Here is a 24355-nt window from a genome sequence, read left to right on the forward strand (position 1 = left end):
GAAATACAATTTTATTGAACTGTGTTGAGTTGGATAACGGTCCATTATCAGATGCAGAATTGACTGCGTTGCAAACAGACCTGTTTCAAATGCTATTCAAAATCATTTTAAATACTTGATTTAGCTTGCTTGGTGCAATGGAACCTATGGAACAGTCCTAAAAGTGCGATCAGTGTCAGAGGAAGGCACTAAAAATTGTCAAAGACTCCAGCCACCAAAGTCATAGACTGTTTTCTCTGAGGTGCTGCTTGCACCAAGTGTGGAACCAACAGGACCCTGAACAACTTCTACCCCCAAGCCATCAGACTGCTAAATAGTTAACCAAATCTGCACGGACCCTTTTTGCACTTTTTGTCTCATCACGTACACTGCTGCTACTGTTTATTCTCCTTTATTCCTAGTTATATGTACATATCTACTTCGTACCCCTTCGTCCTTGTACCCCGTCTATATAGCCATGTTATTGTTACTCATTGTGTATTTATATTATTATGAATTTTACTTTTCTATTTCTCTATATTCTTTCTCTCTACCTTGTTGGGAGGGGAGCGTAAGTAATAACTTCACTGTTGGCCTCCACTTGTTGTTTACGTAGCATGTGATTATAAAATGTGATACTGATTTTAAACCCTGCCCATTTGGCACTCCAGGCAAGCTATAGCAAAAGCTTAAAGCTTTTTAAACCTAAGTCTGGTAAGACTATGATATTTACTACGTTTCAAAGGTCAGCCCAAGCAAAGCCAACTAATAACCTTGTTACATATATTTAAATATATTTGCCTTAACGAGTCTGAGCGGTAATTATCATAATTGTAAAACATGGGACTATTCCTCTTCCCTTAATCAGAATAATGTGACGGTAAACGCACAGAGGTAATTAAGCATGATTAATTGGGACGACGACATTGACGACCACCGGATTATTCTTAGTTAATTGAGACGTAATGAGCTGAGCCGTGAGAATCACTAGGTTCAACTTATGGGAAAATATAGTAAACTAATATTATACATTCTTACAGTATGTAGTGAGTTACGTTGACTCTGTACCGGTACCCCCTGTATACAGCCTCGCTACTGTTATTTACTGCTGCACTTTAAGTCTTTGTTTTTTTTAGATCTATTTTTTTACTTAACACTTTTCTTACAAGCCCATAGCCAACACTGCAGTTTAAAGTAAGCATTTCAATGTAAGGTCTACACCTGTTGTATTCGGCACATGTGGCAAATACAATTTGATTTGATTTACGGTCAAACCAAGCACTCCATTGGAGGTGTGTGTGTGTGTGTGTGTCTACCTGTGTGTTCGCTTATGAGTGCATGTGTGTCTCTTTGTGCATGTGTGTTGAGCTTGTAAACACTCACATTATCACTCCACACCACATATATTCTCATCCTATTGTGGTAGGAAAATACCATGCAAAACTGCCCCATACCGAGGTGTGTGTGCACCAGTGTTTGTGTGTGTGTTTGAGAGAGCCTCTACCTATTGAAACAGAACAATAATCTCTTTAACAAGTGAATCTGAACAATTTGACTGTTAGTTGGGTGGGATGCTGCATTTGGAAGCAACATCTCTCTCCCTCTCTATCTCTGTCTCTCTTTACCTCCCTACTCCCACCCTCACTCTCTCTCTCTGCCTCTCACTCTTTCTCTTCCCCTCTGACAGTTCCCTCTCCGAGGAGTTTTTAGCTCACAAATCTCCAACCCCATGCTAATGATACTAATTGTGAGTGTAATTATGTATTGACCCTTGTGTGTGTGTGTTGCTTACTCACATCAGCTTAAAGCTCTTGAAGGTGGATGCAGATATCTGCCTACACCTGCATTATTTGTGTCAATATTGATAGTGTGTATATACACTCAGTTTACAAAACATTAAGGACACCTTCCTAATATTGAGTTGCAGCCTCCTTTGCCCTTGGAACAGTCTAAATTGGTCAGGTCATGGATTCTACAAGGTGTTGAAAGTGTTCCAGAAGGACGCTGGCCCATGTTGACTACAATGTTTCCCACAGTTGTCAAGTTGGCTGGATGTCCTTTGGGTGGTGGATCATTCTTGATACACACAGGAAACTGTTGAGCGTGAAAAATCCAGTAGTGTTGCAGATCTTGATACAAACAAACCGATGCACCTGGCAAATCAAATTTGTGACAAATAAAATGTGCATCTACTACCATACTCCGCTCAAATGCACTTAAATATTTTATCTTTCCAATTTACATGGGACGGCAGGTAGCCCAGTGGTTAGAGCGTTGGGCCAGTAACCAAAAGGTTGCTGGATCGATTCCCTGTGCTGACAAGGTAAACAAAAACAATGGTTCTGCCCTGAAAAAGATCGTTAACTCACTGTTCCCCAGTAGGCTGTCATTGCAAATAAGAATTTGTTCTTAAAATACTTGTCAAGTTAAATAAAGGTTAAATATTATTTTTTTCATCTAACATGTCTTAATTGTCTCTAGGCTTACAAATCCTTCTTTAAAATGTCTTCCACCCTTCATCAACACTGACATCAGTAAGGGATCATAGATTTCACATGGATTCACCTGGTCACTTTTATGTTATGGAAGAGTTCTTAATGTTTTTTTTTTGTGCACTCAGTTTATGTGTATGTCTGATTGGCTGTTTTGTAAGCTTTTGTGTGCATGTGTGCGTGTATATGTGTGTAAGGCTTGGGCACTATCCAGATTGTCATACCTTCATACCGACCTTGTCTGATTGGGGGATATTCGGTAAAACCGTCACTGAACAGAAGGGGCATAATTTTCATACCCCACTGAGCCTCTGTAATCTGAAGGTTAACAAGTACATGTACAATCCCATAGAGAATGCTAACTAAATGCTAATGAGCGCAGTGCGAACATTTTATACCGTCTCTCACCAAAACTATTTGCAGGATGGACATCCCAGCTCATAGTTATGCAAGTAACTAAAAAATACTACTCACAGTTTGCTGCACACACAAAACAAATATTAGACAGCAAGTCTCTTGATCCAGGAGGGGGATTCTCTGCTGATACAAAATTAAGCTTGATTTTGGAAGAAGCTAACCACTTAGCTAGATAGCTAACTAGCTACTAAATGAGCAAACAAAATGCACAACTGCAGAGGATTTAGCACATTTTAGACCGTTAACTTAATAGTTATGAGATATCTAGTTGGCAAACATTTAGTTGTGAATTCCATACTGTAATTAGATCACCTATTGTGTGCTGCACAACAGTGACTCACAAGGCTCTTGTCTCTCGTCATTGTGTGCTTGTAAACCAACACCACGTGACTCGGGACTACCAGTACGCTTCATAATGAAAAATTATTTGACAGGTGAAATGAAGAACATGATATTGCAATAGTTGACTGCAGGTTATTTATTTAAAAAGTAGCTGGAAATATTCAAATGTATGAAAATGTTTCTAAGAAATTGTTTCAATGGTATTGATGCTAATTAAAAAACATTCCGTGCCTCTTCCCAAATACCCTAGTATACGGTATACTGCCCGTGCCTACTGTGTGTCATGGCACACAACGGTGGAGCGCTTACAGCTGTATTTGTCTCCCCCGTAGAGTGCAGTGCAATGAATTTAGTGTGAAATGGCTTGTTTCATCTACCCTTTGTGAGCTGCCTGCCTGCTGCAGGTTGTGTGTGTGTGTGTGTGCAGGTTGTGTGTGTGTGTTTTTATTAGAGAACATTCGATATATCAGGCCGATATTGCCTTTTCTAGTGTATCGCCCCTTCTCCATCGGATTTGCCGACAGTCCCTCTACATTGGAAAACTGCTTATCAACATATTTACCATTCAAATGAAATTATGACCAATATGTTATGCCGTCAGATTGCTAAAAACACTTTCTAATTAATGCATACATGGCTGTCTGGGAAATTTTGTCATTACTTTTTAAAAATTTAATAATATTGAATATCAGCCTGAAATATTGGCCATCGGCCTCTTTGACCCGCCCCCAAAATTGGTAGCGGCCCTAGTTTCTATGCCTGATACTTTTACCATCACTTATTGTCAGAGAAACATGTTGAAAGTGGTTTGATACATTTGGGAAGCTGATACTGTACATGAAATGTTACCAATGTCTACAGTGCAATGCTTGTTGACTTCCTAATGGAACATAACAGAATAACACATTGTGTATTTCTTGCAAGATATACTCACACACACTACCTACAGTTGAAGTTGGAAGTTAACATACACTTATGTTGGAGTCATTAAAACTCGTTTTTCAACCACAAGACAAATTTTTTGTTAACAAACTATAGTTTTGGCAAGTCGGTTAGGACATTTACTTTGTGATATGACACAAGTAATTTTTCCAACAATTGTTTACAGACAGATTATTTACTTATAATTCACTGTATCACAATTCCAGTGGGTCAGAAGTTTACATACACTAAGTTGACTGTGCCTTTAAACAGCTTGGGAAATTCCAGATAATGATGTCATTGCTTTAGAAGCTTCTGATAGGCCAATTGACATAATTTGAGTCAATTGGAGGCGTACTCAGTACCTCTTTGCTTGACATCATGGGAAAATCTAAAGAAATCAACCAAGACCTCCACAAATCTGGTTCATCCTTGGGAGCAATTTCCAAACGGCAGAAGGTACCACGTTCATCTGTACAAACAATAGTATGCGAGTATAAACACCATGGGACCACGCAGCCGTCATACCGTTCAGGAAGGAAATGCATTCTGTCTCCTTTAGATGAACGTACTTTGGTGCGAAAAGTGCAAATCAATCCCAGAACAACAACAAAGGACCTTGTGAAGATGCTGGAGGAAACAGGTACAAAGGTATCTGTATCCATAGTGAAACAAGTCCTATATCGACATAACCTGAAATGTCGCTCAGCAAAGAAGAAGCCACTGCTCCAAAACCCCCCAAAAAAGCCAGACTACACTTTGCAACTGCACATTGGGACAAAGATCATACTTTTTGGAGAAATGTCCTCTGGTCTGATGAAACAAAAATAGAACTGTTTGGCCATAATGACCATTGTTATGTTTGGAGGAAAAAGGGGGAAGAAGGAAAAAGCCGAAGGACACCATCCCAACCGTGAAGCACGGGGGTGGCAGCTTCATTTTATGGGAGTGCTTTGCTGCAAGAAGGACTGGTGCACTTCACAAAATAGATGGAATCATGAGGTAGGAAAATTATGTGGATATATTGAAGCTACATCTCAAGACATCATTCAGGAAGTTAAAGCTTGTTTGCAAATGGGTTGTCCAAATGGACAATGACCCCAAGCATACCTCCAAAGTTGTGGCAAAATGGCTTAAGGACAACAAAGTCAAGGTATTGGAGAGGCCATCACAAAGCCCTGACCTCAATCCTATAGAGAATTTGTGGGCAGAACTTAAAAAGTGTGTGCAAGCAACTAGGCCTACAAACCTGACTCAGTTACACCAGCTCTGTCAGGAGGAATGGGCCAAAATTCACCCAACTTATTGTGGGAAGCTTTTGGAAGGCTACCCGAAATGTTTGAGCCAATTTAAACATTGTAAAGGCAATGCTAACAAATACTAATTGAGTGTATGTACACTTCTGACCCACTGGGAATGTGATGAAAGAAATAAAAGCTGAAATAAATCATTCTCTCAACTATTATTTTGACATTTCACATAAATAAAATAAAGTGGTGATCCTAACTGACCTAAGACATAATACAATTTTTACTAGGATTAATTGTCAGGAATTGTAAAAAACTGAGTTTTTAAATGTATTTGGCTAAGGTGTATGTAAACTTCCGACTTCCACTGTAGCTGTGCATTTAAATACAATTCAAGGCTTGTCGCTACAACTAGGGATGGCAGGTAGCCTAGCAGAAAATGGTGTTTGGCCAGGAACTGAAAGGTTGCTGGTTCAAATCCCCAAGCCGACTAGGTGGAAGATCTGTCGCTGTTCCTTTTTGCAAGGTACTTAATGGTAATTGCTCCTGTAAGTCACTCTGGATAAGAGCGTCTGCTAAATGGCTAAAATGTAAATGTAAGTAGAAACAACCAATCAAACACTCCCATCTCCAAACAGCTTCTATATCAAGGCCATCAGATTGTTAAACAGCTCTCACTAACATTGAGTGGCTGCTGCCAACATACTGACTCATATCTAGCCACTTTAATCATTAAAAATGGATGCAATAAATGCATCACTAGCCACTTTAAACAATGCCACTTTGTATAATGTTTACATACCCTTCATTACTCATCTCATATGTATATACTGTATTCTATACCATCTACTGCATCTTGCCTATGTTGTTCAGCCATCGCTCATCCATATATTTGTATGTACATATTCTTATTCATTCCTTTACACTTGTGTGTATAAGGTAGTTTTGTGAAATTGTTAGATTATTTGTTAGATCTTACTGCATGGTCGGAACTAGAAGCTCAAGCATTTCGCTACACTCGTGTTATTATCTGCTAACCATGTGTATGTGATAAATACAATTTGATTTGATTTGCTCCATTGCCATGGCATTATAGGCCTATCTGATGTGAGAGATTGGCCCCCTGAGAGATTTTACAGGTAGCCTGTTATATGTATTTTAAAACTGTGTGTGCATATTGCGTGTGTGTGTGCTAGATGTGCACATATGTGTGTGTTATTGTGTGGTGCTAGTTGCAGCTGCATCGTTCTTTTTGCGTGTGTGCGTGTGTGCGTTGTGTGTGGACCTCTGAGCTTAAGCAGTGATGCGTGACAACGCTTGAATTTGGGCTGTAGGTCAAGAGTGCCCCTGGTGGAATGTATTCTGTCTGTCACATTGGTGGTGAGAGGAACATGACATGTACATACGGTCCTGTGTACTTTGTTACTGGAAGTACAGCTCACTAGTAGGACATGTTGTTCAGTGTAGCTTTGGACGTTGGTGTCAATACCAAACCCAAGTGCTTTGAGCTGTTACCCAGTGGGATGTGTGAATAATATGTCTGTGCTGAGAGATGCCAGGCTGTTTTAGCATATGTGTGGGATGTGACAGCGTGTGTTTAGTTACACCCTCACCAGTATGTGCGTCTATTTATATGGGCGGCAGGGTAGCCTAGTGGTTAGAGCGTTGGACTAGTAACCAAAAGGTTGCAAGTTCAAATCCCCGAGCTGACAAGGTACAAATCTGTCATTCTGCCCCTGAACAGGCAGGTAACCCACTGTTCCTAGGCCGTCATTGAAAATAGGAATTTGTTCTTAACTGGCTTGCCTAGTAAAATAAATAAAAATCAGACCGTTGCATATCCATGCACGCTGCATACTGATAGTGTTGGGAGTAATGCATTACAAAAGTAACAGTACAGTAATATATTACTTTTATGACTAACAATGTAATATAACGATAACATAATATTTTTGTTACTTTGTCAGGTAACGCTTCCATTACTTTAAGAATCAAATTGTTACGCCGGTAGCATCTCTCAATCCCTCTCCTCTCCTGCTAACTGAATTAATGCTCTAACAGTCTGTAACGGTCTAGGCTGCTGCTGTAACGGTCTAGGCTGCGGCTGTAGCGGTCTAGGCTGCTGCTGTAACGGTCTAGGCTGCTGCTGTAACGGTCTAGGCAGCGGCTGTAGCGGTCTAGGCTGCTGCTGTAACGGTCTAGGCTACTGCTGTAGCGGTCTAGGCTGCGGCTGTAGCGGTCTAGGCTGCGGCTGTAGCGGTCTAGGCTGCGGCTGTAGCGGTCTAGGCTGCGGCTGTAACGGTCTAGGCAGCGGCTGTAACGGTCTAGGCAGCGGCTGTAACGGTCTAGGCAGCGGCTGTAATGGTCTAGGCTGCGGCTGTAACGGTCTAGGCTGTGGCTGTAGCGGTCTAGGCTGCTCATTCCTGGTTTTTTTTACATCTACGTTAGGCACATTTAAAAATCGTAAATGATAGGCCTCTCTTCAGTTTTACAGGTGAAATCTCCATGCAGCATCTGCATGCCAACCATTTGATCTCAGTCCCCCCTGCTTCTCCTTCACCAAAATCCAGACAGCTGAAACAGCTGCAAAATCTGGATCCCTACAAATCAGCTGGGCTAGACAATCTGGACTCTCTCTTCCTAAAAGTATCCGCCGCCATTGTCGCAACCACTATTACTAGTCTGTACAACCTCTCTTTCCTATCCCCTCTTCAAAGTGGGAGACACTCTAGATACAAACTGTTGCAGACCTATATCCATCTTGCCCTGCCTTTCTAAAGTCTCAAAATGCCAGGTGAACAAACGGATCACCGACCATCTCGATTCCCACTGTACCTTCTCCGCTATGCAATCCGGTTTCCGAGCTAGTCACGGGTGCACATCAAGGTCCTAAACGATATCATAACCACCATCAATAAAAAACAGTACTGTGCAGCCGTCTTCATTGACCTTGCCAAGGGTTTCGACTCTGTCAATCACCACATTCTCATTGGCAGATTCGACAGCCTTGCTTTCTCAAATGATTGCCTCGCCTGGTTTACCAACTACTTCTCTGATAGAGTTCAGTGTGAGGGCCTGTTGTCCGGACCTCTGGCAGTCTCTATGGGGGTGCCACATGGTTCAATTATTGGGCCGACTCTTTTATCGGTATATATCAACGATGTCGCTCTTGCTGCTGGTGATTCTCTGATCCACCTCTATGCAGACAACACCATTCTGTATGCTTCTGGCCCTTCTTTGGACACTGTGGTAACAAACCTAAAAAAAAAGTCTAATGTCTAGGTTCATGTTTTCGTAATGTGTCGGACCTCAGGAAGACTAGTTGTCGCCCTTGGCTTCGGCTAATCGAGATCCCCATAAACTCTAAATGCAAACAATGTCAGATTGTTATTGTTGAAATAAAAGGCATTTAACGTAATAGTGGTTAGAGCGTTGGACTAGTAACCGGAAGGTTGCAAGTTCAAACCCTCGAGCTGACAAGGTACAAATCTGTCATTCTGCCCCTGAACAGGCAGTTAACCCACTGTTCCTAGGCCGTCATTGAAAATAAGAATTTGTTCTTAACTGACCTGCCTGGTTAAATAAAGGTAAAATAAAAAAATAAGATAGTAATATGTAATATTACTTTTCATGCAAAGTAACATTGTAGCACGTTGATTTTGTTAAATATAACATGTAATATCCCAACACTGATCATACAAGTATAAATGCATGGACGCACATAGAATTAATAAATGAATCTGTGTGTGTGTGTTTGCACATAATGCGTTGGTGAAGAGAGGTGTGTGTGGTTTTGCACATTATGTATTGGTGAAGAGAAGTGCGTGTATCTGCGTGCATGCCTTGTGTGTTTGAGAGGTGAGGGCAAGTGAAGGCCAATGCATGCTGCCTAATGAGAAGACAGCTAATGAATAGAGAGGAGCGGAGGGCAAGAGGGTGACAGGACACAGACGCCTGCACACATGCACAGATGAATTGCAGGCTTTTCCCGAAACCATCATGTCAGCAGTGTCGGAGCTCAGAAGAGATGGTGCTAGCTACCCCCTTCTCCTTTTCTCTCCTCCTCTCGCCTCTCCTTTTCTCAAATTGTCTCTGCTCTCCTTCTCTCCTTTTCTCTCTCATCTGCGGTCAGTGCCTGCAGACAGCAGCTGTCAATTAAAGGGTAGAATCAGGGTTATCCTAGGGGCGGTGTGCGCGTGCGTCTCTGTGATCGGCTACTCTGCCTCCGAACCCGACTAGAGGCTCTACATCAGTGTGTTTGTGCGTGTGTGTATGCTTTTGGTCATAACAATATATCTATAACCTACAATATATCTATAACCTGTAAGATAACATGACAATATTACCCGTATGAGAGTGTGTGCGTATTTAGCTACATATTGTGAAGTACTTATTTAAAATGTGCCGGTGAATCAATGCATACCTCTACTTGGTGTGTACATGTGGGTTTCTCTGTATAGACAGACATGCTTTCTGCCATATGATGGACCATATTTCACAGAGTGGTGGTGGTAGGTGTCTAATCTCAAACCAATCACAGACCCTTTGGCTCTGTGCCAGCTAGGAACTTCTGTATGGAACCAACTGAAGGCTGTTTCCTAGAGGTTTAACAGAGAGAGTGTGTGAGAGGTAGGACTGAGAAGGTCAGTTCTGGTGACTTTTTAAAAGGACATTCCACTCCAAACGGAATGAAAATTTAAAAAAGAATATCCAACACCGAACATTTATAATTTACACCTCCAGAAATGAACCAAATAACATATTGGTAGAATTATTTTAACATATTGGACCAGGCATATAGCCATTGCATGGTCCATATCATCAGTATGCTATTAGCAATAAGCATTATAGAAAGACTGAAGCATGGGGTTACCTATCTGCATTTACCCTATTGGGTTGGCTAATAATTAGTGGAGTCCTGCATTAGGTCGGATTCCCTCGGTTCCCCACAGCTGAGCCGCAAAAGAAATCAGCTGGCGGGTGGAATGAAAACATCATTTCAATCCGCGGGTCGGCTTGCTCTTCAGAAAAATTACACTGCGGGTCGGAAACCTTTTACATCAAGATAAAACACTTTTTACCCAAGACCCAAGAGCTGTTGTGTTGTGAATTCCATTCTGTGAGCGGCTCATTTTACGTTATTTGAAAACAAAATAATCTCCAAAATATATAAGGGGCATTGCACTAATAATGGTGCTGACTAGGAACATGTTCCCGCTGTTCGTAACTTAAACAATGTAATTAATAATGGCACTAAATAGAGAAACTTTCCCGCTGTTGTTAGTGCCAGTCTGCACGTTCAAACTAAAACAATGTAACTAATAATGACATCTTTATGCTTTTTTAATAAAATAATGATTAAAAATACTCTTTCAAAATGCCAATGTTTATTTCGATATGATCGATAATGAGTTACTATGGGAATAAATATCACTGAATTACAGAAATATATGTAACTATTGGCAGAGAGTCATGTCATATTCTTCGATGTACTGTAGGCCTGTAAATGTGAATTGAATGTAGGAGAATATAACACAATAGATCAGGTTTAGATAATACAATGGAAAAAAACATTTTTTATTTTTATTGTTGTATCATCATCTTTAAAATGAACAAGATAAAAACTAACATTCAGATAGGATGATGGGGACAATTCCAGTGAAAAATATAAGAGGGCAACAGTACTTGTGCAAAGTTTCAGAATGATAACTTCCTTAAATGAGTGTGCTACATAACATTTATCATGAAGTCACCCAGGTGCCCCACACAAGTAGCCCAAATGTTTCCAAGTGGCCAAATTGGTGAAGGTATACATTATGAAACAAATAACTATATACAAAATGCAAAAATGGTATTCTAACACCCCCCCCCCCCAAAAAAAAAAAAAAAAAATGGGGAAAAAATATGAAGAAAAACAGATATGCATTTACAAGATAACATGGGTAACTATTTACACACTTTCTATATTTGGAAGACCCTCAGTCCTCTATCAAATCAAATGTATTTATATAGCCCTTCCTACATCAGCTAATATCTCAAAGTGCTGTACAGAAACCCAGCCTAAAACCCCAAACAGCAAGCAATGCAGGTGTAGAAGCACGGTGGCTAGGAAAGACTTACTAGAAAATCCAAAACCTAGGAAGAAACCTAGAGAGGAACCAGGCTATGAGGGGTGGCCAGTCCTCTTCTTGCTGTGCCGGGTGGAGATTATAACAGAACATGGCTGAGATTTTCAAACGTTCATAGATGACCAGCAAGGTCAAATAATTATAATAATCACATAATCACTAAACAGTAGTAGGATGCAACAGGACAGCACCTCAAGAGTAAATATGAACAGTTTAGGGTTCCATAGCCGCAGGCAGAACAATTGAAACTGGAACAACAGCAAGGCCAGGTGGACTGGGGACAGCAAGGAGTCATCATGCCAGGTAGTCCTGACACATGGTCCTAGGGCTCAGGTCCTCTTCTGAGAGAAAGAGAGAATTAGAGAGAGCATACTTAAATTCACACAGGACTCCGGATAAGACAGAAGAAGTACTCCAGATATAACAAACTGACCCTGGCCCCCGACACATAAATGCTGGAGGCTGAGACAGGAGGGGTCAGGAGACACTGTGGCCCCATCCGATGAGACCCCCGGACAGGGCCAAACAGGAAGGATATAACATCACCCACTTTGCCAATGCTCTACACAATATTGTGCTACTGAGGTATAATAAACATATGAGTACAGGGAACATAAGGTTGAATATATCATTATAGACCTCCTACATCTCTGTCTCTTTTACATTATGACATTTCAGCTAGATCTACTATCTCTATTATATTATGACAGACCAGCTAGATCTACTGTCTTTATTATATTACAACAGACCAGCTGTATCTACTGTCTCCATTTCACTGGCCATTGTTGTGGGCCTGCCCTCAGCCTCAAATAGGCTATTTAATTTCACAAATAATATTTTATATTATTAATTTCAAACAACTGCATTAGCATGAGAAGAACTAGTTCAAAATGGTGACATTGTTCCTCTTCTGCAGGCATGTTACAGATTAAACACAGTGGCTACAACGGTGTCCTCTTCATTCAAAAAATATTCCCCCACTTGGGAATCGCTAAATGAATCATCCTACAAAAATCTCTGTCTCACTTTTCCTATCAATTTCTTCTAAAATTGTGTGTACAGCTGTATATCCAGACTTAGATTTAGCTTTCCCTGACTTAATCGCCATACTGATTGATATATAAACAGCTGAATCTGTGCGTTTAACAAAACAACGCTGTGCGTAATATGCGTAGCTCCTTCCAGGAATAAAACTTCAATAGCGAATGACTCTCTTTACGCTGGAGTTTACGACATGGGTTGGTCTTCCAACATACAACCATTGCATATTGCCGCTTACCTCAGCTCATTGACTATCTTCCCTGCTAGATTTCAAGACGATCAGTGGTCATTGGGTTAAAATACAGTCAATGAAACTGTGGTCATATCATTGATGCATAGTGATGTCATTACTTGTTGTCTTCAAATCGGTTTCTTTCAGTCAATACGTCCTGCGAAATGGCCCATCTGGTTTGATTGTGTTAAAAACATTGTGTTACAAACAAACCAGTTGATTGCAATGAAACCAAACATGACTGGAAAAGTCACGTTCTGTGTGGGTTATTTACCTGGAATGTGTCGTCGAAAATGGAATGAGACGGAATTCACGACACAAGCGGTTCACAAAATGTTTCGTGTTAGGCTATAAAAATGGATTGTATCAAACAAAAGATAATTCATTGTGTAACAATGAGCATTGTGATTGCAAACAGACGAAGATCGTCAAAGGTAAACTATTTATTTTAATGCAGTATGTGATTTTGTTACGCCTATGCTGGTTGAAATTGTTGTTTTTTATGGGGCTCTATACTCGTCATAATCTTTCACAGTAAATCCTTTTTTAAATCTGACGACGCAGTTGGATTAGCAAGATTCTAGGCTTTCGATACATGTGAGACACTTGTATTTTCATGAATGTTTAATATGACTATTTATGTAGCGATTGTGGAATTTCAGCCCGCTACCGGGTTCCGTGCTCAGAGAGGTTAAACAAATCGATTATTATTAATACATTAATTTAGAATGAGATATTCTCACAGATCCTAATGGAAAAAGTCCCTTTAGATATTAATTCAGAATCCTCCAATCCTCTCAATGTAATTACTGTCACGTCATTGAAAAAAATATTTTAAAATATACTGTAGGCCCACCATAGGCGAAATGAGTATTGGTTACACTACATTTAGCGTGTGGAAATGTTATGCCCCTGAGATATTAATTTAAAATCCTCCAATCCTCTTATGCTGTAGCCTGCTCTCGACCATCATGTTGTACAGTGCAATATTTTCCATTCCATCCTTACGGAAACCCTGAGGGTTTAGTTTTTCTCAGAATAGAAACAATAATATTGATCAAATGAATTAAGCCACATTTCTAAAAATCAATCCCATGTATTATGTTATTACAAAAAAGATTTTATATTCTCTAGTAATGCCAATATGGGAGACTATCAAATGCGTCTCAAAGATGCCATCTGGTGGTCAAACTAGCACTAACTTGCATTAACATAAAAAATGGCTGACAATTAAATAACGTGCCATAGAATTCTGCAGCAGCCCGCAAGGTGTGCTGCGGTATGACACAACTGTTAAAGGAGGAACCACTGTAGGCCCAACACTGCTAATCGCTGTTTATTATCTATGCATAGTCACTTTACCCCTACATACATGTACATATTACCTTGACTAACCTGTACCGCCGCACAGTGACTTTGTACTGGTCCCCCTGTGTATATAGCCATTTTATTGTTACTTTTTTAACTTCAGTTTATTTAGTAAATATTTTCATAATTCTTATTTTTCTTACCTGCATTGGTTAAGTAAGCATTTCACGAAGGTCTACACCGGTTGTTTTTGGCGATTGTGACCAAAAATTTTTTTTTGAATGTAGCCTACTTTTGCAGCCTATATTCAATCCTGGGAAATCCCTCCCTATGGCACTCGTAACTTGAATGTGCCTCGAGAGGAATATTTATCTCGCATAGAAAACAACAAGCCGACTTAGTATATAGATCAAGTATTCTACACTAAGAAAATATATAAACACGACATGTAAAGTGTTGGTGCCGGACATTTTCCGTATGCACAAAAAGCTTATTTCTGTCAAAGTTGGTGCACAAATTTGTTTACATTCCTGTTAGTGAGCATTTCTCCTTTGTCAAGATAATCCATCCACCTGACAAATGTGGCATATCAAGAAGCTGATTAAACAGCAGTCATTACACAGGTGCAACCTGTGCTAGTGAAAATAAAAGGCCACTCTAAAATGTGCAGTTTTGTTACACACCTCAATGACACAGATGTTTTGAGGGAGTGTGTAATTGGCATGCTGACTGCAGGAATGTCCACCAGAGATGTTGGCAGAACATTTGATGTTAATTTATATACTATAAGCTGCCACTAGTGTCATTTTAGAGAATCTGGCAGTGTGTCCAACTGGCCACACAACCACAGACCATGTGTAACCACGCCAGCCCAGGACCTCCACATTCAGCTTCTTCACCACAGACCATGTGTAACCACGCCATCCCAGGACCTCCACATTCAGCTTCTTCACCACAGACCATGTGTAACCACGCCAGCCCAGGACCTCCACATCAGCTTCTTCACCACAGACCATGTGTAACCACGCCAGCCCAGGACCTTCACATTCAGCTTCTTCACCACAGACCATGTGTAACCACGCCAGCCCAGGACCTCACATTCAGCTTCTTCACCACAGACCATGTGTAACCACGCCAGCCCAGGACCTTCACATTCAGCTTCTTCACCACAGACCATGTGTAACCACGCCAGCCCAGGACCTTCACATTCAGCTTCTTCACCACAGACCATGTGTAACCACGCCAGCCCAGGAGCTTCTTTCAGACATGTAACCACGCCATCCCAGGACCTTCACATTCAGCTTCTTTCACCAGCCCAGACCATGTGTAACCACGCCATCCCAGGACCTCCACATTCAGCTTCTTCACCACAGACCATGTGTAACCACGCCAGCCCAGGACCTCCACCAGCTTCATCACGGACCATGTGTAACCACGCCAGCCCAGGACCTCCACATCCAGCTTCCACAGACCACACATCAGCTTCTTCACCACAGACCATGTGTAACCACGCCGTGACCTAACCACGCCAGCCCAGGACCTTCACATTCAGCTTCTTCACCACAGACCATGTGTAACCACGCCAGCCCAGGACCTCCACATTCAGCTTCTTCACCTGTGGGATCATCTGACACCAGCCACCCGGAGCGCTGAGTTTGCACAACTGAAGAATTTCTGCCCAAACTATCAGAAACCGTTTCAGGGAAGCTCATCTGCGTGCTCATCGTCCTCACCAGTGTCTTGATCTGACTGCGGTTCAGTGTCCATCACCGACTTCAGTGAGTAAATGCTCACCCCTGATGGCCACTGGCACGCTGGGAAAAGTGTGCTCTTCACGGATGAATCCTGGAGTTCAACTGTACCGGGTAAATAGCAGACAGTGTGTTTGGCATCATTTGGACGAATGGTTTGCTGATTTCAATGTTGTGAACAAAGTGCCCCATGGTGGCAGTGGGGTTATGGTTTTGACAGGCATTTTATTGATGGTAATTTAAATGCATAGATGTACCATGACGAGATCCTGACGCCCATTGTCGTGCCCATCATCAGCTCATGTTTCAGCATAATAATGCATGGCCCCATGTTGCAAAGATCTGTACACAATTCTTGGAAGCTGAAAATGTCCCAGTTCTTCCATGTTCTGCACACTCAACATTGAGCCTGTTTGGCATGCTCTGGATTGATGTGTATGTTACGAATCCCTTTTGGCCCGACAGTCTAGGGGGGATGGTAATGAGACTCGTAACATAACTCATGCAAATTATTAGTGTGACAAAGGAAAAGTGTGAACGAAATAAGCACGACAACTGAAATCTACCGTCAAACTCTAGGTTTATTTATAAACACACTGTAATGGGGGGAGCAGGAAAAGGGGCTGGGCTGGACCCAAGGAAAGAAACAATAAGTATTCAAAAACACCCCTAAGCTAGACTAGCCTACTTTAACAACAGCTAACTAACTAACCAAAAATACAGTGGGTGGTCCGCCCAGTTCTAACTAGTGTATTTAACAAAGTTCACCTACGGGTAGTGTATGCCCATGGGCGACTTGTCTTGGTTTCCCCCTTTTCCACCAGCAATCAAACACAAACACCATAACCAAAAACAATACTCACAGGTGATGACAAAGTGCTATGAGGTGCTTAAACAAAAGAGAGGTTACGACACAAAGCGAGAGTGAAACACAGAGACCTACAGACATGGCATTTACAGAGAGATTGAGCTCTAGAACAAACAAATGATGGGGTTTTTAAACCATGGGGAAGGAACTGTGATAGGGTAGGAAAACAGGAGGAGGTGTGTCTTCTGATTGATGATTGATTGTTGACTGATTGGGGAGTGATGATTTTCACCTGTGAGGGGAGAAGGAGAGAAAAGAAACACACACACAGGATACACACACACACACAGGATAACTGTATCCGTAACAGTGTACGACAGCGTGTTCCAGTTCCCGCCATTTTCCAGCAACTTCACACAGACATTGAAGAGGAGTGGAACAACATTCTACAGGCCAGAATCAACAGCCTGATGAAACTCTATGCGAAGGAGATGTCGCGCTGCAGTTGGCAAATGGTGGTCACACCAGATAGCGACTGGTTTTCTGATCTAATGAATTTATTTCAATTGACTCATTTCCTTATATGAACTGTAACTCAGTAAAATCTTAGAAATTGTTGCATGTTGTGCTTTTATTTTGTTCAGTATACTATGGGGTTGTCAGATTTTTCTATTCATTACTTGTTTTGGTTACAGAGGGAAAGTAAATGTGGACTGTTCCAGCATCTTCCAAGTGCGCCTCGGCAGAAATATTTTTTTGTGTTCCATATATACATGTTTTACTGTGTTGTATGCTCGTGCACTTTGCATGTGTTTTGACTATACTGTCCAGTGTAGCGAAGCTAACTTTTACCATAGCTATGTCTGTGTACTATGTCATGCATCTTAACCCTTTCAAATCCACACACCCCAAAAATGCATTAACCCTTTGAGGTCCTTCCCTCACACTCTGGTGTCAAGGGACTGCATGTTGTGTCTGAGTCAAATTCTGATTTAAGGAGACTTGACTGGGTTGAATATGGTCCCTCTTGTCACTTTGGTTTACAGGCTTTAGGACTAGGGGATATGTCTTGTGTGTGTGTGTGTGTGTAGACAAAACCGACTGACCAGACGGGAGACAGTCCAAGGCCATTGGCAAATAAATATACCTGTTTCAGTGGACATGTGGACACACACACACACACACACACACACACACACACACACACACACACACACACACACACACACACACACACTTCACTTCACTTCACTTCTCCCCATCCTTCTCCAGATGCACATTGCTAGTGAGTCATGGAAGGTTTCCATAAAGCAGCTTTCTCTCCTTTTCTTTCTGTTGATGACAATTCCTCTCTCTCCAACAGGCCGCGGGGCGAACGAGGGGGCTTTGTTAACCGAATTGATACCCCAAATTCTTCCCGCTGTGAGATAGAAACCTTTTGGATAGATTAAGCGAGAGAAAAGGAGAGAGGAGGAAGGGGGGGTAGAGTGGAGTGAGGATAATGATGTGTCGATTTACTGTCCTTGTCTACTGTAGCGCTTGGTAAGGGATGGATTTGAGGGAGGGAGAAGAGAGGAAGAGGGAGGGAGAAGAGAGGGGGGAGAGGGGGGGTGAGAGGCAAGGAAGGGGCAGAGAGGGAGAGCGAGGGGGGCAGAGAGGGAGAGCGAGAGGGGCAGAGAGAGGGGCAGAGAGGGAGAGAGAGACGGGGGCAGAGAGAGAGAAAGGGGCAGAGAGGCATAGAGAGAGAACAAAATAGTAGAACAGGGAGAATAAAGGGATATTGACGCAACACAAGCCATGCTGCATCAATTTTGACAGATGGAGAGAGGAAGAGTTATCTGTTCCCTTCTGGATCAATCAGATGATGCAGTGATACAATTTTAGATTACACCACCATTTACACACTCGCTCTGTGTGTGTGCAAGTGCTTGTTGCCAGTGTTAAACACACACTGATGACACCTTCAATTCTAGCCTTCCTCGGGTAGCAACCTCTTAGGCCTCATAGCGTGTTGCGCGTACACAAACACACTCACACCGTCAAGGGTGTGTCATGACTGATTTGAGAGAGGCTGATTTGATATGAGTAGTGAGGTTGGTGACCTCTACCCTCTAGGCTGAATGTTTTAATGTGTCAGTGGTTCAGCTCGCAACCCAAGTAGCAGGTTGGAATTAGACCCCTGACTGAGTGGATTGGAGAATCAGTTGAGGAGGCGCACAGACACACGCACACAAACAGTACTTTGACATGCAGATACACACACAACTGACCCCAAAACATTGTCCCTTTCCTCTGTCTTTCTGTCACACAACCGTTGGTTATGCTGATGCTGTTAGCTTATATATACACACATATTAAACACTGTTATATCACTGCTACAACTCATCTAACCTCTCTCTCTCCCTCATCCTCTCTTTCTCTAACTCTCCCCCTCCCTCCCCTCTCTCCATCCCTCCCCTCCCCTTCTCTCTCTCCCTCCCACCCCCTCTGCCTCACCCTCCCCCTCCCTCCTTCCTTCCCTCCTCCCTCCCTCCTTCCTTCCCTCCCCCTCCTTCCATCCCTCCCTTCCCCTCTTGTGTCCCTCCCTCCATCCCCCTCTTCTCTCTCAACTCTTCTCTGAAATTAAATGAACAAAGAACAGTAAACGTTACAATCACAAAAGTTTGAAAGGAGTAGAGGTTTCAAATGTCATTATTGCAATGATGTACAAGTAGTTAAAGTACGAAAGGGTTGTATTTACAATGGTGTTTGTTCTTCACCAGTTGCAAATCTGGCTGCTGTGATGGAACACTGTGGTATTTCACCCAATAGATTTGTTTTCAAATTCTTTGTGGGTCTGTGAATTTTGAGGGAAATATATCTGTCTTGTATGGTCATACGTTTGGCAGGAGGTCAGGAAGTGCAGCTCAGTTTCCACTTCATCTTCTCTTGAAAGCCAGGTCTGCCTACGGCGGTTTCTCTCAATAGCAAGGCTATGCTCACTGATTCTCTACATAGTCAAAGCTTTCCTCAATTTTGGGCCAGTCACAGTGGTCAGGTGTTCTGCCACTGTGTACTCTCTGTTTATGGACAAATATAATTCCAGTTTGCTCTGTTATTTGGTTAATTCTTTCCAATGTGTAATTTTTTTCAAACTCTTCTCGCTTCCCTCTCTCTTGCTCCCCTCTCTCTCTCTGCCCCTCTTGCTCCCACTCTCGTGCTCTCCCCTGCTCTCTCTCTCTCCCTCCCCCTGCTCTCTCTCCCTCCCCCTTCTCTCTCTCCCCTGCTCTCTCTCTCTCTCCCCTGCTCTCTCTCTCCCCTGCTCTCTCTCTCCCCTGCTCTCTCTCTCCCCTGCTCTCTCTCTCCCCTGCTCTCTCTCTCTCCCCTGCTCTCTCTCTCCCCCTGCTCTCTCTCTCTCCCCCTGCTCTCTCTCTCTCCCCCTGCTCTCTCTCTCTCCCCTGCTCTCTCTCTCTCTCTCTCCCCCCTGCTCTCTCTCTCTCTCTCCCCTGCTCTCTCTCTCTCTCTCCCCTGCTCTCTCTCCCCTGCTCTTTCTCTCCCCGCTCTCTCTCTCTTCCCTGGCTCTCTATCTCTCCCACGCTCTCTCTCTCCTGCTCTCTTTCTCTCAGCCTCTCCAGATCGATGACAACTTTTGCGGCCAGGACTTTAACCAGCCGCTGGGTGGGACCAGCACCATAGAAGGAATACCGCTCTTCATCGACAAGGAGGACGGCATGACCTCGGTGGCCGCTTACGATTACCACGGCAACACCGTGGCCTTCACAGGCACACGCAACGGCAGAATGAAGAAGGTAAGAAATAAGAGACCTATAGTTTTTTTTTCTGGCAATGAAGAATGCATGCTGTTGGAGCTGGGTTTTTGTTCATGTCAGTTTGTTTCGCCCCTGCGTTATTGTGGACGGTGCTGCTGACTTGTGTGTGGACCTGGCCTACTATCTGGACTGCAGTTGGAAAGGATGTACATCTCAAGTCTACTGCATTAGCTTATGCTCTGTGGACCTTCAGGCATTCCCACAGTCTTGGCACATTCACATTTTGTTGTAGTTCATTTTTGTAAACAAGAGGTTACCCCACTGGTTAGGTATTATCAAAATTCTGATTCCGCCTAACTTTTATGGCTGTGTCCTATGGTTGGGCGATATATCAAATTAGATTAATTTCAATGTTTTTGCGCGATATTCCAAATGCCTTTATCTCAAGAATCTCGGTTTTGTTATTTATAGTTTTTATGAGCATTTATGTCCGCTTGTTCCCATTTACACCAGGGATCTATATTTAATGAAGTGATGCACTTCTCCACCCTAACAATGGGAGTCGTTGTCCTTAAGCGGGAAGACAGGCGACAAGCTTATGTCCAAAATTTGCCCATAGACACGCATTGGGCTTATTTTTTACAGATTTGAGCAAAAGTGAAACCTTTTGCTTCGCCTCTTCCTGGTTTACACACTGTGAAAAGTCTGTCCTGCTCCTCTTCTCTCTAGTCCCCCTCACAGTCCCTTCAGTTTGGCTGCTCAGCCTACCTTCGTCATCCCTCACCCATCATAGCCTTGCCATTCCCAGCCATTCAGAGCGTTTGGAAATGCGTGTCTGGACACTGCACCCTCCCACCCACTCCGGTCAGAGTCTTATCGTCGTCCGTAGGGAGAAGACGCATCTTTCTGAGGACTTTTTATTGTCAACGGTAACACGAAGGTCTGAATGTTGTGCATGCATCCAAATAACCACAACAAGATTCCAAGTCATTTGGATTACCAAACTCCATATAAACATCTTCAAAGGAAACAGATGTGTGTGTGTGTGTTGTGGTGAATATTAAGAGTACAGTGATGGGCCTCAACATCATGTTCTAACCAGACAGCACTATAGAGGGAGAAACCAAACCAGTCCGTTAGAAGTATATAGCAGGTGGGAGCATTCACAGCCGACTGCTCAGATTGGTGAGGGCATACCAGCCAACCGTTTTTACGTGGTCCTTCTAGCTGGATTTAATTACCAACTTTTTTTACATGGACTGTCATTTGTCCGGATTTAGAGACCAATAGTTTTTACACACATACTCAAAGCCCCTGCCACTCACGCCAACAAAGTTGAGAGATCACGTCTTCCTCTGACAAGCGGTTTCAAATCGCTATTTGCATTTGAGGTTTGGTCCAACAGAATCGGTCATATGGACACCAAAACACATTTAAACATTATTTTACTGTAATAGGGGATAAGTTAACTTTTCTAACAATACCCTTTTTATGTCTAAACTACTCACATTGATCCTGGAAAATGAATGCTCAGTTTGTTGCGTGCGCATTTGGGTACCGTTTGCAGCATTTTAGACTAATACTGTTATCGTGTTAACGGTATAGGTTCCCCAGGGGCACCACACCCCCCCGCTCAACTCAAATGGTGGCGCACAGAATGCAAAAATATTCTTAGAAATATTAACCTCCACACATTAACAAGTCCAATAGCTCAAATGAAAGATAAACACCTTGTTCATCTACCCAGCGAGTCAGATTTCTAAAACGTGTTTTACGGCGAAAATATAGCACATATTTATGTCAAACCACCACAAAGACAGACGTTATACAGCCATTTTGTCGAACAAAAGATGCAATCACAAACGCAGGATTAAAAGAAAAATAATTCACTAACCTTTTGAAAATCTTCATCAGATGACAGTAATAGGACATGTTACACAGTACATTTATGTTTTTTTCAATAATATGCAATTTATATCCATAAATCTCTGTTTACATTGACGCCATGTTCAGAAAATGCGGAGAAATTATAGATAGCTCCGCCAGATAACAGAAATACATCATAAACTTTGACTAAATATACATGTTCTACATATAGTTAGAAAGATACACTGCTTCTTAATGCAACCGCTGTGTCACATTTATTTTTAACGTTACAGAAATCGCTCACTATGCAATAATCTGAGGCGGCGCTCAGATATAAGCAACATTTCTCCGCTATGTTGGAGTCAACAGAAATACAAAATTACAACATAAATATTCCCTTACCTTTGATGGTCTTCGATCAGAATGTAGTGGAAGGAGTCATACTTACCCAATACATCGTTTTGTTTCAAGTCGTGTGTCTTTGTATTAGCATATGCTACCACTTTCAGCTGAAATGCATCCAAAATGACTTGGTCCCAAACAGTTGCGCATCAAAACTTCAAAATTACATATTATATGTTGACTAAACTGGTCAAACTAAGTGCAGAATCAAGCTTTAGGATGTTATAAACGTACAAAACAATTGCCGATTCATCCGGACAAAAGCAATTCTTCTTAGGCAATCTGGCACATCGAAGGGCTGTGTCCAATTCGCTAATGCGCATGTATTTTCTTGCGACACCCACTCTTTTGCCTCCCAAAGGGTCAAAGCTCGGGATTTGCACAATTAAACGCTCTACTGAATGAGGACATCTAGTGGAAGACATATAAAGTGTTTCCAGATCCATAGCTGGTTGGGAAGGGTGGGGGCGATGACGTCAAAGTTGCCCCAACTTTCATGTTTCCAAAACTAGTTTGGGAGATTGGCTGCCCTGTGAGTTCTGCTATACTTACAGACATAATTCAAACAGTTTTAGAAGCTTTAGAGTGTTTTCCATCCAATAATAATAAGTATATGCATATATTAGCAATTTTTGGACAGATTCTTTTTCAGTTTACTATGGGCACGCAATTCATCCAAAGGGGGCAGTATTGTCCCGAGCCTTAACAGGATTTATACTAGCTGTCTAGTCTGTTTTGTGTTTCTTAAATGTGCAATAAGCATAAAACACAGTTATATAAGGGATTGGCTACACAATCTCATTCTGAGAAATAACGTAGGCCACTTGATTTAACATCTGAACAAAGTGGACAGGCTAACAAGCTGTTCAAACAGTTGCAGACTGACAAACGGGTGTGTTGATAACAGCTCAACTGTTCAACCTCGTTACCTAGCAAATAGATCCAAGCTGGCTAAACTTGAAATATAAAAGATTAGCTGACTAATCACTAGCACGTGGGCTTGAGATATTGAGAGCTGTGCTAATCTATAGCCCAATGCCTGCTACAAGAAATGAGTAATTATTAGTCAATGCGCATTATGCATGGTTCTAGTAAAACAAAACATGTTTTGAATGACGGATCAGAGAATATTGCAACAACAAAAAAAGCAGGTTAAACTATTTTGATAATGAAATGATTAGTGGGGCTTTATGGTCGTGGAAGACTTCTACTTAGCCTGGGTATAACTTCACAAGCGCTGAATTCATTAGATTATTGCTGCCTGTTTTGAAATGCAGTGTATTTGACCTTTTAATTGTACAACAACACTTATTTAGAGAAAACAGAAGGAAATAAATTATTGTGAATCGGCGGCTGTAAGTTTGAAAAAAATCAAGATGATTTTTTAGGTCATATCGCCCTGCCCTACTGTGTCTATATGTTACCCTATTCCTTATCTAGCAACATTAGGAATAAAGAATAAATTTGCGCTCAAAGATACTTGGCTCTTATAGCCGTTGGTACTTATTCAAAACCTTACTACTGGAGTAGTAACCTATGAGCAAGTCTTTTCAGCTTCTTGTTCTTACTAGGTAAGATACATTTCTTCCATTTCCTCTTACTCGTCTCTTTAACATCCTCCTGAAGACAGTGTGGTCCATCAATCAAAGCTCCATGCCCTTTTGAATGGCCA

General features: G+C 42.0%; 1 protein-coding gene across 2 annotated transcripts in view; it reads left to right on the forward strand.

The window, feature by feature from the left end:
- Positions 1-24355, forward strand: part of LOC135541445 (plexin-A1-like) — a 402887-nt gene that overhangs the window by 98630 nt on the left and 279902 nt on the right. For both annotated transcript variants that reach the window (XM_064967699.1, XM_064967700.1), the window contains exon 3: positions 20272-20454. In XM_064967699.1, the coding sequence (XP_064823771.1) occupies positions 20272-20454 (183 nt within the window). The remainder of the gene's footprint in view (positions 1-20271; positions 20455-24355) is intronic.

Source organism: Oncorhynchus masou, chromosome 6 (genome assembly GCF_036934945.1).
Source record: "Oncorhynchus masou masou isolate Uvic2021 chromosome 6, UVic_Omas_1.1, whole genome shotgun sequence".
NCBI classification, from domain to species: domain Eukaryota; kingdom Metazoa; phylum Chordata; class Actinopteri; order Salmoniformes; family Salmonidae; genus Oncorhynchus; species Oncorhynchus masou.